The sequence below is a fragment of the Lontra canadensis genome, unplaced genomic scaffold (genome assembly GCF_010015895.1).
Source record: "Lontra canadensis isolate GAN:19392208 unplaced genomic scaffold, GSC_riverotter_1.0 scaffold7, whole genome shotgun sequence".
Lineage (NCBI taxonomy): Eukaryota > Metazoa > Chordata > Mammalia > Carnivora > Mustelidae > Lontra > Lontra canadensis.
In genome coordinates this window covers 37,287,695-37,303,441 of record NW_022631001.1, presented here as the reverse complement: position 1 = coordinate 37,303,441, position 15,747 = coordinate 37,287,695, and the positions used below count along the sequence as shown (strand labels likewise).

At 43.2% G+C, this 15,747-nt stretch overlaps 1 protein-coding gene across 1 annotated transcript in view; it reads right to left on the bottom strand.

Moving 5' to 3' along the window:
* The window catches only part of PDE3B (phosphodiesterase 3B), a 179,685-nt gene extending 172,880 nt beyond the window's left edge, over nt 1–6,805 (bottom strand). The window contains exon 1 of the mRNA XM_032853535.1: nt 5,724–6,805. Coding sequence (XP_032709426.1) covers nt 5,724–6,707 — 984 coding nt within the window. The 5' untranslated portion in view covers nt 6,708–6,805. The remainder of the gene's footprint in view (nt 1–5,723) is intronic.
* Nucleotides 6,806–15,747: the final 8,942 nt, after the last annotated feature.

Genomic DNA, 15,747 nt, shown 5'->3' with positions numbered 1-15,747 from the left:
AAAAAAAAAAAGAGAGAGAGAGAGAGAGAGAGAGAGAGAGAGAAAGGGGCACCTAGGTGGTTAAGTGGATTAAAGCCTCTGCCTTTGGCTCAGGTCGTGATCCCGGGGTCCTGGGGTCCTGGGATCGAGCCCCGCATTGGGCTCTCTGTTCAGCAGGGAGCCTGCTTCGTCCTCTTTCACTGCCTGCCTCTCTGCCTGCTTGTGATCTCTGTCTGTCAAATAAATAAATAAATATATTAAAAAAAAAATGAGTGGTGAGTACATGACTTTAGTTTTATTTTCTTCTTTAAACTGTATAAAAATATACATATGTATAGTCTTTATGTATGGCATTTCTCATTTACAAATTTAAACATTAACTAAATAAATGTAAAATATAATGAATTCAAGTTGTATGAGATCTAAGGAAGAAGTAGTCAAACAATGTACTCTCATTGATAGAGGAGGGATAAAGATCTTTAAAAAGATACCTGCTAGGTAACAATAGTGCAGGGAAAGTTCAAGGTTGTAAAAGAAAAAGCAGGAAATACATTCCTCCGCCCCAACTTCTAGGAACAAGCTTCTAACAATCACTTAAAAGGGGATTAACTTGTATATGATAAGGTGAACAATGTCATAAACTGTCAGAAATGACTCAGAACTCAGCTCTTCTCAAGTTTTGCTTGGCTAACACAGTTGTCCAGTTTGTTTTGTTCAGACTGAATGCCCTTAAGCAAAGTAGGCAATCGTCATCAGTTCACTTCCATTCCTCCTCTCCTCCCCTCCGTCCTCAACATGTTAACAGAAATGTGTTATGGAGCTGGCCTCTAAAGACACCGGAGTTTCTGCTGCGTCCCAACCAGTCACCCCGAAACAACCACATCAGGTACCAAGGAGGTCTTCAAGGTCATTATGAACCAGGTGATCAAGAGTCTCTCCTATCTTCTCTCCTTTCTCTCTACCGTCACTCTCCACCCCCCTACCTCTTTTTACCAAGGATATCATTTATCACATAATTGGAGATAACTGGAAAAACTGAAGACGGCCTTGGAAAACTGACTACAGGCACATATATGCTTTTTACGGAAAATTTAGGAGACTAGGAGCCAAGACCTGGGCTCTAATCCTCAGTATCCCAATATTTCACAGCATAACCTAGACACAGTATTATCTCTCTGGAGTTGAATTACTCTCCTTTATGTAAAATTACATTTCAATTAGATAAATTGTAAATCTCTTCCATAGCTATATAAATATATTTATGTTGAAATAAACTGGAAATTTTCAGCAAGTGTAGCTTGTTCTTGCTTTGGATGGGTATGGGAAAGTGGGAGAATGTGCTAGGGAAATAGGCTGACATGGTAACTGAATAGGAAAAAGGAAAGAGACTAAAGTGGGCCTCGCTCTGAGGAGGATAGACAGTCAGAGGGCAATGAAAAAAAAACTTTATATGGTTTTATTCCTGGTTGACTCTATTTACCTTTCACTTGGTATGGGAAAATATAAACTATGGAGATGTTATCATTTTATTTGATATAATGAAAATATTCTTTCCCACATCATCACTACTTCACGTGATTTGTTACCTTTTTTTTTTCCACCTTTTATTTTTAAATATGGCCAACTTTGCTATAACAGAGCTTTGCCCTCAGCTTACACATTGATTTCGGTAAAGATTCTTAAGCTTAAATAAGATTTTCTTAAAGGAGATTTCTCCTTTCTTAAAGGAGATTTCAGGTACGCTTGGGTGGCTCAGTGGTTGAGTCCCTGCCTTCAGCTCAGGTCACGGTCTCTGAGTCCTGGGATCAGGCCGCATTGGGCTCTCTGCTCACTGGAGAGCCTGCTGCACCCCTGCCCCCTGCCTGCTTGTGATCTCTCTCTCTATATATATATATGTCAAATAAATCAATAAAATCTTAAAAATAAAAAAAGGAGATTTCAACCAGTATAAATGGTAAAAGAGGAAAAAATCTACACATCAATAACAATAAGCAGTCCTTAAACAGCCAGAACCAAAGATGGATGTGAGGAAGGGGTGTTCCATAAACCCCAGATGGCTTTTTTTAAAAACAAAACAAGAAAAAGGCTAAAAGCAGGTTATAAAGGACTTTGAAAGCAAGGGTCAAGAGCATGAACTTTATCCTGTGAACGAACAATGAAAAGCCTAAGAGATTTTTAAGAGTTTGTTTTTTTTTAAGAGTTATTTTTCAAAAACACCATTAAATCTGTGTTTTTGAAAAATAACATGGATGGCAGAGTACAGACAATATTTACAAAATAGAGCATAAAATAATTACATACGTTGATACTTTTATACAAAAACACGAACATGAAATGAGAATAAAACACTCACTCATTAAAACCATAAAATAAATATCACAAACAGTAAAGTATTATTAAAGAAATTCACAGTGGGGTTTGCCTTGCAAATTCCTTAAGGGGGTAAATAATCACTTAAACTTTAAAATCTTTTTTAAAAGCCTTCATACTACATGTGTGTATCTTTTTTCAAATAAAATTAACACTTTAAATGATATTTATGGGCTTTAAGGCCACAGAATTTTTAAATATTTACTCAACCTTTTAGGAAGCACTTAGCATTTTAGGTATAGAAAAATTTCTCAACACACTAACTTACGCCTTTCAAAACCTCATACTTACCAAGTCTATCACACACCAAAGAATCTGGCTGAAAAACTGAAAACTACACTGTAGAATACACAAGTAAAATGGCATAGACATTTACTTTGTTAAATTCTGGTCAATGCTTCTATGCAGACAACTGATTTTTTTTTTCTTTTAGTTCTTCCTATTAGTTTCAGCCGACTGCTGGCATATGTACTACAAATTTAGTGCTTCTTTCCATGAACCCATGAGCAATAACTAGATTTCAACTTTAAATCTCTAAATTTGCAAATAACAAAAACCCTTCGCTAAGAACTGAGACAGACACAGCATTTACATCAAATGCTACCAATGTAATTATGAAAAATAAAGTATCTTACAAACATGTCGATTTTTCAACATCATACCTAACATCCCAAAACTCAAACATTACTTTAAATCTGCTCTTACACAATTAAAAACATTTTTATTAATACAAGTTTTCAACTGTTTTTCAAAGATGTTCATAAAAACATTTAAGTTCTTAATGAAATGAAAGTATCATCATTTTGTTATCAATCCATAAATGAATCCATATACACTTTTTAGAAATTCTCTATTCTTTTCCAATTAAAAAATATGGCTTAGCAGTATCTTCAACTTCAAGAACTACTATTTGTGATGTTTTAGTTACATTTTTGTTTATAGTTTACTAGAAGAAATGGATTCTAGAATTGAAAGTTATTACAGAATTAATGTACTGGGATCCCCTAACTTGACAGGATCCTGAGACTCAGAAAAATTCACTCACTGACTCTTCCAAGATTACACAGCAGAGCCCAGACCTTACCCTTGACCCCTCTGCCAGTGAATTTAGGACATTTCCCCCTGTTCAAGTTCTACCCAAAATCTTTTTTGTCTTCCTCCACTTTCTGAAACAAAAAGGTAGCTTCACAATTGTCATATAAAAGTTTAGCACTTTGAAAATCAGAAAATCCCTTATCTTTTACTTCCATAAAAGTACTGATTTCCCCTTAATTTCTTTAGCATAAACAACATGCAAACAAAACCAAAGACCCACTGTCAAACTTCAGGAATTTAGCATTAGTAAAAATATGATTATTACAATTTTTGCTAATAAAATAAAATAAGTTGTTTTGCTAAGTTAAAAATATCTAGTAATTTGTAGTCATGCCAAAATAGTATTATTTTATGACGCTACATGTTAAATAACCACATATAAACCCCCTTGGACTAATACCATATATTTAAGACCCCAAAAATGTTCCTATTCATTGTGAAATGTAAGTTTCCTAAAATAAGAAAATATAACCTTTTTAAAAGTGAAATTGTATTTTCCTCTAATACAAACAGTAAGTGAAGCAACTTGGCAGTAACAACAACACTGTACCTAGCTGAGGGTTGCTGTTATGGAAAGGGCATCAGAATAGGATTAAGAAGACCAGGAATTTTCGATTTACAAAACAACAGCCATAATCCACTATGCCAACAGATTACAATTAAAATACATTAAAATGTAATACTGTTAAGTACAGGAAATTTGTCTTCAAATGTGATGACATTGCTAAAAGACCTTTCCGGTTGTTAAAAAATACAACCTATTAAAAAAAAAAAAATACAACCTATCCACATAGAGTCAAACCAAATGCCATTCCAATCTATGAAAAGGGCTGGTATTACTCTGCTCTGCAGTAAATCTTCTTACAAGTTTTTCTCCTGACACACATTTTCTAAGCATTGTCTAGTATCACTGGCTGTAAACTAAGAAAACAAAAGGCATAACATATTTTGAACAATTCTTAATAGCATTTGGCCAAATTACGGACCACAAAAGTGGTCTATGAGAAAACTTAAGAAGCAAAGTGTGGTCTCATTAGAACACTACACATCAGTATTAAACATAAAATCAGTGTAGTAGCTTGAAAATTACTAAGAAAAGAGAGCATCAGATATAGCAAGAACAAGAAACTTTTGTTTCAAATACACTGGGTTCCAGTGTAAAACCTATCCCCAAACAAAAAGTCTGAAAACCAATGGTACAGACTCCTACTCTCCTACAAAAAGCCTCTATACACGTCCTTTTAGCTGCTTAAAAAACAGCATTGAAAACTGAAAGATCTAGGTTCAAATCCCTGCTCCGCCACTTACTGGATGTGTGAGACTGGGTTATCTCTAAGCCTCAATTTACTCATTTCTAATTTGAGGTTGTCATCTACCATGCAGGGTTTCTGTGAGCAACTGGGACAATATATGTAGTGTTTTGCACCTAGCATATGCTCAATGAATAACAACTGTATTCGCTGATTTCTTGGTGATGCAGAACAGTAAGTCTCTAAGCCACATAAAGAGAAATTCTTCCCTGAGGATGATTTCAATTCCTTTAAAAAACAAAAACCTGTAAACCTACGGGGGAAAAAAAATGGAAATGCTTTTGGCATCTTTACAGACATTACTAAGTTTAAAGGTTAAACTGTTACAACATTCTCCTAATTATGCAACAAATACACAGGACCATGAGTTAGTCTGTAAAAGATTACAATAGCGTATACTACTGAAATGGGAGAGGGAGCGAACCCTTAAAAATTATTTCCAACAACCTTTTCATCTACTCTAAGCCTCCGTTCCAAAACTCAAAGCTGTTCATTATATGATCTCTAATTCTTCCTCTCGATTATCAAGAATGAAACCGCTCTGATTAAAGTTTATACATACGCACGTATTCAATCTAATGCCTGTATGTTATCACTGGGGAGACACCACCATTATAACAGCACAAATAGCATCAAAAAGACCTACATTAGTGTATGCCAAAGTGGCAGTCGTCGATCTATTAAACCGCAAGTAACCCACTTCATTCCTGAGAACTCATCTATCGCATGAACAAAGTCTTTTAAAAGTGCAATATAATCAGTCTACTCTTTCATTTCTACTCCAAGATAAAAGGTACCTCTGCGTGTTTAAAAAGCCTCCTGTAATTTAGGAATTCTTTCCAGAACAAAACTTCCCCCACCCCCAGCCTGGAAGTGAACACGCTTTCAAGTTCGCTAATTCGAGGTGGGAATTGAAGCGATAAAACCGCACTCACTTCCTTCCCAATCCGTGCTTTCCTGGTAACATACCTGTTCTCGGGAAATGCAAGGCAACGAAGGTCTCCGGAACATCTTGCAACTGCCGGAGTAACCCGCCGAAGTTTCTCCGAACGACACGCAGCTGGACCTCCTGCGGGGTCTGATCACAGGCACTTTGTCCTCGGAGGCACTGGCCAAGCAAGGATGATTCGGGGCTTCCCTGATCTGAAAGAAGTGATCCAAGCCCAGGGCCAGCAGGCAGCCGGCGTCCCCGACCAGGCAGGAGAGCAGCGGCCTGAGGGCTGCGGGCAGCGACCCGAGGCCGGTGAAGGAGACCCACCAGACGAAGCCGGAGAAGAGCAGCACCAGGATGCCGGGCCGGAGCCTCGCCGGGCGCGCGAGCGTCAGCAAGCCCACGCAGCCCAGCACCGAAAACAACCTGCCTGCCACCGCCGGGGGCGTGTGCGGGGCCGCGCCTGGGGCCCCCGCGTCTCCGGGCCCCCAAGCCCAAGTCCACGCCTGCCACACCAAGAAGTCCCCCAGGTAACAGCAGACAGGCAGCGCCAACAGCCACCAGGAGCCGCCGCCGCTCCGGCCCGGCCCGGGGCCCCGCTTGCTCCGGGTCAGGAAGCAGGTGAAGAAGAAGAAGGCACAGGCGATGCTGAACAGGGGGCTGAGGCTGTGCGAGCACACGCTCAGCAGAGTCCGCAGCCGGGCGGCCCCGGCAGACCAGCTCCCGGGCCCCGAGCCGAGCAGCAGGGCGAGGACAAAGGCGGCCAGAGCGCCCAGCGAGAGGCGCGCCCGGGCGGAGGGGGAGCCGCGGCGCGGCTGCTGGGGGGAGGCCGGCGGCGGCAGCAGCAGGTCCACGTTGCAGAAGCGGCAGAGGTGGAAGAAGAAGCCGCGCGGAGGGTCCTGCCGCAGGGGGCTCACGCAGCTCTTCACGTAGCCGTTCCTCAGACTCTCGGGGGGCGAGCCGGCCCCCTCCGGCGGCTGCGGGCACCGCATGGCTTTGGCGTCTCGCTCGTCCCTCCTCATGGCCCGGACCCGGCTGGCCGCGGGGCTCCACACGCCCCGCTCGGACCGCGGCGGCTGCTCGCGCTCCCTCAGCCTCCGCCCGCGCGCTCGGGGCACCCCCCGGCACCCCCCGGCTCGGCTGCGCGTCAGGGCTGCGCCCGCCGCCGCGGCCCGGGGTCTCCGCCGCGCGGGCGGAGGAGCGGCAGGGTCCGCGACATGCTGGCGGAGGAGAGGGGCAGAAGGGACTGCTCTCGGGACCGTCCGCGGCCGCCCCCTCCCTGTCTCTCGGACACCTCTCGGGACGGGCGACTCGGAGTCGTCTTCCAGCTCCCGCGGGCTGCAACAGTTACCTCCCGGCCCCAGGCTGGTCCGTTGGGCGCGCGAGCGGCGGCTGGCGGGCGGGCGCTCCTCCCCCCGTGCCTGCCCCGGCCGGGCGCGTGCCCCGCCCGCCGCTCGCTCGCTCGCGCGCGCCCGCGCCCCGTCCCGCCACCGCCGCTGCACCGGACGCGAGCAGGGGACCCCGCCGGCGGAGCGTGTCGGGACCGGGGAGAGCGCGCTCGGAGCCGTCCGGACAGCAGCCGGGGCAGGCGGAGGCGGGCGGGGTCCTCTCCGGGTGGAAGGGGGCAAGCCCGGCAACCTGGGACCCCAGACGCGCAGGTTCCCTTTGGGGGTAAGGCGCAGACACGCATTCGGGCTCCGACAGGTCACTGCTAGGGTTTGGGGAGTGCCTAGTTGTTAAACCGAGTGGAGGGGAGAAGCCGGACCCGCCTCGAACTCATCCCGGTTCAGGGTGGGCCCTTGGAGTGTCCGAACTGTGACCCGGTAAGGACCAGCCGCCGTCGTGGGCATGGCGAAGGATTCCGTAACCACCGTGCCTGGGTCGGCCCTCAACAGCTACGTGGAATCTCGGGCCACGCAGCAGGCCCGGGAGATTTGCGGCAGCTCTTAGGAGGGAGCGTGCACGTGGAGTGCTCTCCCGGAGCATCCCAGTAAATATTACTGCCGTTGTCTTGCTCAAAAACTGTCTCCACGGGCAAGGAGCTAACGTCCCATCCTCCACTTCACACCCTTGCCATACATACCCACTGGTTCACATCTGTGCCTCTCTCCCTAAACATAGAAAGTCTGTTGTCACAAAGTTGTCCACTTTGAAGTCTTTCACTGTAACAGCGTGTTCGGTGGGGGGCGGGGGGGGGGGCGGATAGGAGGATTACGAGTCCTCTCCAACACCATTTGCCCAGTTTGGATGGGTTGGCCACGAAAGGAGCCAAATAAGATGCTATCTGTGAATTACTGGTGAAACTAGCAACATGGAAACACTGACTTGAAAGTGAGAAGAACTTTGCTGTACCAGAGGGACTGCTCTGGAACCTGACCAATCATAACGGCCTTAGAGAGTGAACTGTGTTTCCCTCCACCGAAACTCTCCCTTCAGCCTCATGACAGGCCTGCATTTCTCAAAGAGCTAATTCCACATTTTTCCAGGGAGATGAGAAACCTTACTGTGTGGTAAATCCCACAAACAGGCCCATTTTTTCACCAATTAATCTCTGCCCACAGCCATGACCTAAAACAGACCATTTTCGTATATGGCCATAGTTCACATACATAGCAGAAATCGCTGAGAAATTAGCACAGGCATTTGACCAAGGTGAAAGAAAAAGACCAGAATACCTTTTCCTTTTCTGTCTCTTGGACAAAGGAAAAAATACTTAATAGAATATTTAAATTGATTACTCAAATGCTTTCCTTAAAAAAATCAAAATCCTGGGGCGCCTGGGTGGCTCAGTGGATTAGCCCCGCATTGGGCTCTCTGCTCAGCAGGGAGCCTGCTTTCCCCTCTCTCTGCCTGACTCTCTGCCTACTTGTGATCTCTGTCAAATAAATAAAATCTTTAAAACAAACAAACAAAAAAATCCATGGCGTCCTTTTTCCATCATGACAATGGAAGTTTTTTTATAAGTATCATTTCAACACAACTCAACGAATACATTTTTTTACATGATAGGGCACTCATCACTACCAAAGATTCAAGTAGGAAACTTTGTGGATACATTTTGAGCTTTTACAGAAAGGCATGGCAAAATTAGCATTGGCATTGCTGAAATTCTCGTAAGAAATAATAAGCTGTCGAGACATCTGGGTTGCTCAGTCAGTTAAGCATCTGCCTTCAGCTCTGGTCATGATCTCAGGATTCTGGGATTGAGCCCTGGAGTCCCACAAGGAGGTACCTGCTCAGCAAGGAATCTGCTTCTCCACCTGCCCCTCACCCCACTCTCCTGCTCTCTTTCACACACTCTCTATTAAATAAATAAAATCTTTTTTTAAAAAAAGGAATAAACTGATTTGAAAATTAGAACAAATTCAGATTAAAGTTATTGTTTTGAAGCCTCAGTTAGTAATCTGAGCTGACTGACATAGGCATGGTAATAGTAATGGACTAGAAATTCATTTCACAGCTTCTAATCCTGGCCCAGCCATTCATGCCCCGGCATTAAGCAAGTCACATAACACTTCCAGGCCTTGTTCCCCTCAGTTGTAAAATTGCCGAAAGTTAATTTTGATGACCTTGAAGGTCCTTTCTGGTCTTAAAAAGTTTAATTTCTGTATGACAAAAATATATAGGCCTCCTTAGGATCCGTGGTTTAGGTTGCCAAGAACAACCTTTGAATTATTTGTACCATCAACCTAAAGCAAATTCTCAGGGTTAACAAATCAAAACCAAAGAACTTGTATCAAAGAATTATTATCTAGCAAATAAAATTCAAAATTCTCTTCATACTCTCCAGTTCTGTTACCTTTCAGCTGTCTTCCCAGGTCTTTATAAGGCTAAAAGCCCAACTCTTTCAATAACCTATATTTGGAATGCGTGCCTCTAAACACCAGCCCCCGCACCTAACAGGATTCCAAAATAAAACGTAAGGACGTAACCAAAGACCATCAGTTTACTCAACTAAAAATATGCACAAAGAGAACGAGCTTGCCATGTTTATACCAACTCCTTTCTCTGTTTACAATCCATGTCAAAGATTATTAGTAAGCTGCATTTCTTAGAGTTCAAATTATTATTCTTTTGCCAGATTTAAACAACCAATAGAATTACTTAGCTCTCGTCTTTAGGTTCAGGAATGCATGACCGTTATCTATCATGAAAAAAAATGATCTAGAGTCACGGCATAACTTTGACTTTTCTCAGTACTCTACCCCTGCCTTATTTTACTTGACTTTGCCTTTGCTCACATCTTGACCCACGAACTCTCCACCAGAATCATTCTCCCAGTTTGAGGATCCATGACATGGGATCCTAGGGCTTACCACCCAGCTCCCAATTTGTTCTGGTACAATGCAACCCTGTGTGTATTCCTCTATTCTGAATGGGGTCCTTGCTATCAAGTTCCCAAGACCAGTTTTCCCATGATCCTCAGTTTGTAGGATGAGAATTTTGTTCTCCATTTTAGAGAACCGCAGTAAGTTGATAGTGCCCCTGATTAATGATGGAAGAACTAAAACCCTGTTTAGGTCTTTCCAGTCCCAGAGCCAAAATCTCTGCCCCTAACACTAGTCCACTAGTCTAGTAGTGAAGGATCCCCCTTGACAGGCCTTCTAGATGCCACTACCTGCCCACCCGTCTAACCTTATAAGCACCAGTTGTGATGTCCGATTACTGGGCTCAGCCCAACTGTTAGAACACCTGCCTCTTCATCTGGGTCCTCTGGGGCTCACTATTCCCGGCCTGGAAATTGCCCTCTTTGTAAATTATCTTGTTATCTCCTTAACCTTCATTCTCAGAGAAGCGGAATAACAATTGAGCCTTATGGTAGTTCTCAGGTCCTCCTCCCCACCTGCCCAGTCTTCTGATAAAGTGCAACTATCCTTCTAACTTGCACTTTCAACCATTTTTAAGAAGGTAGGATTATTTTCTAACTACAATCCAGATGTAAAGAAAATCCATTTCTCAACCGGTACTCCCAGAAATTCCAGTCTAAAATTAAATATTTTTAAATGGGGACGCCTGGGTGGCTCAGTTGGTTAAGCATCTGCCTTTGGCTCAGGTGGGGTCCAGGGATGGAGTCCTGCTTTGGGCTCCTTGCTCAGCAGGGAGCCTGCTTCTCCCTCTGCTTGCCACTCTCCCTGCTTGTGCTCTTTCTCAGATAGATACATAGATAGATATTTTTAAATGATCTTGCAACTACACCTGTTGGTGACTATTAGAGTTATGATCATGGAATGAAAGAAGGAAAGGTTAGTAAAGAAGTTGGATGAGGACTAGGCCTCAGTCCAGTAGTGATCGCTGTTGCGTGGTCAGCTGACTCTTCGGGCTCTGACTCCTCAGGTTGATCATGAGAAGCCTCTAAAAATCTGCTAAGAGCAGTGGAAAAGCAGGGAATAATTGATTACCAAGTCTTTTTGCTTTGTTTTTTGTTCTTTCTTTTCTTTTCTTTTCTTTTTTTTTTTTTGACAGAAATGCGGTGGGAGAGGGAACACAAGCAGAGGGAGTGGGAGAGGGAGAACCAGACCTCCCACTGAGCAGGGAGCCTGATGCAGACTCTATCTCAAGAACCTGGGATCTTGACCTGAGCAGAAGGCAGACGCCCAACAACGGAACCACCCAGGCGCCCCTGGTTACCAGTTCTTTTAAGAGCTTCTTGTTGCTGTCCCCATTCTGCATTGTTGCCTTTTAACCAGCGTTTTAAGACATTTTTCAAGAGGAATATTATGCAAACAATCTAATGCTTACGGTGGGGGGGAGGGGGTGAAACAGGTGATGGGACTTAAGGAGGGCACGTGTGATGAGCACTAGGTGACGTATGGTGGTGTTGAATCGCTATACTGTACACCTGAAATTAATATAACACGATATGGTAACTGACTGGAATTTAAATTAAAACTTAAAAAGAAAGTATGATGCGAATAAAATCAGAATGCTCTTATTGAAGTGCAGGTGCCCCCAAGGCCTGACAACCCCAACTGGGTAGTTCGGACACTTCCTACTCTGACCTGAAGCCCCTCCCTAGAACCCTGGGGCAAAAGACAGAGGGAAGGAAGGAAGGGAGGGAGGGAGGAAGGGAAAGGAAAAGGAGGGAGAAAGATTGTAAACCTCTGAAATAGACCATAAAAAATGGATTTGAATTGGATTTGTGAAAAGGCTTAGAACTGAGCAGTCTTTCTAAAATGCAGTTTTTCTGAATTCAGTAATAAAGCAGCCCTAATTTCTGAAGGATAATAATATAAGCAGTCTGACAAATTCAAAGTATCAAAGAAACTTTCAGGAATAGCCAGTAAATTAACCAGTCTGAGATTCCAAATTCCTAACACTAGAGCCATTCCTTAAGGTATATGAAAACCTTATAAGGTTTTGAAAGAATGAAAAAATTAGCATTTACATATATACATTTGAAAGCCAAATAGACTGGCTTTTCTCTGGCAGAGAAAGGTCCCTGTGTTCAATGTGGAGTGGCGACTCGATCGTCTAAGTATGTTAACAATTCCTATTTTCCTTCTGGCTAATACTCATCTCAGAATTGGAGCCTCACTTTGACTCACATTTATTTTTTTAAAGACTTTCTTTCTTTCTTTCTGAAAGGTGGCGGGGGGCGGGGGGGGGGGGGTACCTGGGTGGCTCAGTAGGTTAAGTGATTGCCTTGGGCTCAGGTCATGATCTCAGGGTCCTGGGATTGAGCCTGCTTCTCCCTCTCCCTCTGCCTGCCACTCCCCCAGCTTTGCACACTCCTTCTCTCAAATGAATAAATCTTTAAAAAGAGAGAGAGAGAGAGAGTAGATGTGTGTGTGTGTGTGTGTGTGTGTGAGCAGGGGTAGGGGCAGAAGGGAAGAGAGGGACCAGCAGATTCCATGCTGAGCAGAGAGCCCTCTACCTATGGCTTGCTCTCAAGACCCTGAGATCATGACCTGAGCTGAAACCAAGAGTCCAGTGCTTAGCCAGCTGCACCACCCAGGTGCCCCTTGACTCACTCTTTAGTTCATCTTGACAAATATTTACTGAGTGCCCACTATATGCCGAACAATCTGCTAGATGCTATTTAGAACATTAAAAACTATAGTTTCTTTAAAAGCTTCCTCAAGCTGCAGCTCTGTGTGGGAGATAGTGCCTATGCCCATAGACTGTGAAGGAGCACAAGAGAACATATGATAAAAACTGTTGAAAACAGTGGTTTAGACCTATTAAAGAAGAGAGGGGTGTCTGGGTGGCTCAGTTGGTTAAATGTCTGCCTTCAGCTCAGGTCATGATCTTGAGGGTGGGAGGGGGAGTCCCTGCTCAGGGGGGAGCCTGCTTCTCCCTCTCCCTCTGCTGCTCCCCTGCGTGTACTGTCTCTTTCAAATAAATAAAATCTTTTCTTAAAAAAAAAAAGAGGGGAACCTGGGTGGCTCAGTTGGTTAAGCGTCTGCCTTCGGCTCAGGTCATGATCCCAGAGTCCTGGGATGGAGCCCTGCATTGGGCTCCCTGCTTAGCAAGGAGCCTGCTTCTCCCTCTCTCTCTGCTGCTCCTCCTGCTTGTACTCTCTCACTATCTCTCTGTCAAATAAATAAAATCTTTAAAATAAATAAATTAAATACATTTAAAAAAGAAAAAGAGAATCATTCTTTTTCAGAGTTTCCTCACTGTATGGTTATCCAGCTTGTTATCACAATTTGTTTCTTCTCTACCAGTTCTAATTCTCTCACCTGTCTATTTGTATGACCATCTTCCTATCTCTCTCCCCTCTTCCTGCCTTCTCTCATCTTTATATTTAATTCCCTCACTCCTTTGACTTCTTCAGTTCTCCTATATGCCACTCCCCTCCCCCAACATTTAATCTCTCTTTCTTTTAATGAATGCATTCATTCATTCAGCATTTATTAAGTACCTGGTATTGTGCTGGGCACTGTGCTAGCGGACAAGGACACAATGGTGACAGGTATCATTCCCGCCTTGAAGGATTCATAGTGGAAGCTAAAACCATATAAAGACGACTAAAGCCTCCTGTAATGGGCACTGTGATGTGAAGGTACGGAAGCTCAGTGCGGTCTGGTAGTTCAGAGAGACACCTAACACAGACCCGGGTGGGAATACTGAGTAAGGAATAATGCTCTTAGGGAGTCAGAGAAAGAGATTTCTGGGCTTGGTGTTGAAAGTTGAGTAGAAGTTATACCTACATAAAGTAGGGAGAAATACAATCTGGGCCAAGGAAGCAAGCAAGTGCAAAAATCTGGAGGAATACAATCATGGGGCATTCGGGTAATTTCAACTAGTATCCTGTGGCTGGAGTGTAAGGTGTACAGGAACAATGAACAAAAATGAGGAGGCTAGGGAGATGGTGTGGCTCTAATATGGAACTGGAATTTATTGTTACTATTATATAAAAGTTCATATCCTGTTAATCACATTTGTTTATTTACATGGTTACTTCTTCACTATATTCTTCAAATGCAAACACAAGAATTCTGTCTTCCTCAATCTTAGCTCAAGTACTAGCAGAGTACTCAGTTAATGCTCAAAAAACTTTTTTTTTTCAAAAAACAATTTTTATTAAGTAATCTCTATACCCAATACTCAAACTCACAAGCCCAAGACCGAGAGTCACATGCTCCAATGACGGAGGCAGCCAGGTACCCCAATACTCAGTATTTTTTGAAGTGCATTTGTATTTCTAAAAAAAAAATTAATAAATCAGATTATCTTTAGTTGTATGTCCTTGGATTTTTTTTATTAGTCAGTTTATAATTAATTTAAATTGAAACTCTAATATATGATTTAATACAAAAAAGCTTCCATACTCTTACTGAAAAACATTTTTGTTAACATCCATTTTCACAGAATCAGTAAAAGAGCCCTTTCTATTTTAAATATACAGGAAACATTATACATATATTTATATTTGGTTTAATTTCCAACATAAAGTAAGTGTTTAAGAGTGTGTGGGTGATTCAAGTGATGGCACCTGGATGTCTTTTGCTATGAAAGAATACATTCTACTACATTAAGAATTTTCCTTTCTGTATTTCTCATTTTCAGAGCAACAATTATATCTATGACACAATTCCACCATACTTTTTTTTTTTACAAAAAGCAACCAATGAAGGTCTTAAATACATAACTATTAATCTGAAATTTCCTGGATTTTGTGTATTAAACCTAAAACCTGAACCTTGAACAATAAACAGCAATGCAAACTCCTTCCAAGTTTTCCTGTTCCCTCCTTAGACAAGCAGTAGTTTCTTCGGCTCTGACTCTCCCAGCAGATGTGAAGGATCACAGCCACTATGGTGGCAGCCTACCGTTGACACTGAACTTGTGGTTAATTGTGGAGTTCTGCCACAAAACCACCTCACTACCACAAGCTGGATTTTTGCCCAGGAGAGTGACAAACTGCCAGGCCAAGCAATAGACGGAGGCTGCAAGAGCAAACTGCCTTTTACCCCAGACAACAGTTGTTTCTGGATTCCAAACAGAGCCGGCAGCAAGGCACACCAGAGAAAAATCTAGAAGTGTGCTTTCTCCACTAAGCCTCCTGGAAGTGTACTCTTGTTTTGCAAGAACAGCTCAGGAAGATCCATTCACTTCATTAGCTAGCATCATCAATAAATGTGAGGGTCTTCTTTTCATTAGTAAATTTTTAAAAATAGGCATTGAGATTGGAAATAACATTGTAATTATATGACTCCTAGCTACGAAGTGGGCCATCTACATATGATCATTACAAATAGGAGCAGATAATGTGTCTTTGTGTGGATCAGTAAGCCACACACAACAGCAGGCTGCTCTGGAACCTTTATTTGGCAGTCAGGGCTGCCTGCTGAGAAGGAAGGAAACTAGTCAGTCAGATCTAGTTACCACTTTGTAGCTGCATGACCTTGGAGATCACTTAATGTCTCGGGTTACCCACCCCATCTACAAAATGGGGATAACAGTGTCTCTGCCATTGGGTCATTGTCATGGACTAAATTAAATTAATAATGTAAAATGACTAAAAATTCCTGGATGCTCAATAAATGTATTTTTCTTACATCTTACCCTCTTCCTTACCTTCCCCCCACCCTTTCAGTGTTTTTCGAGATTCTATCA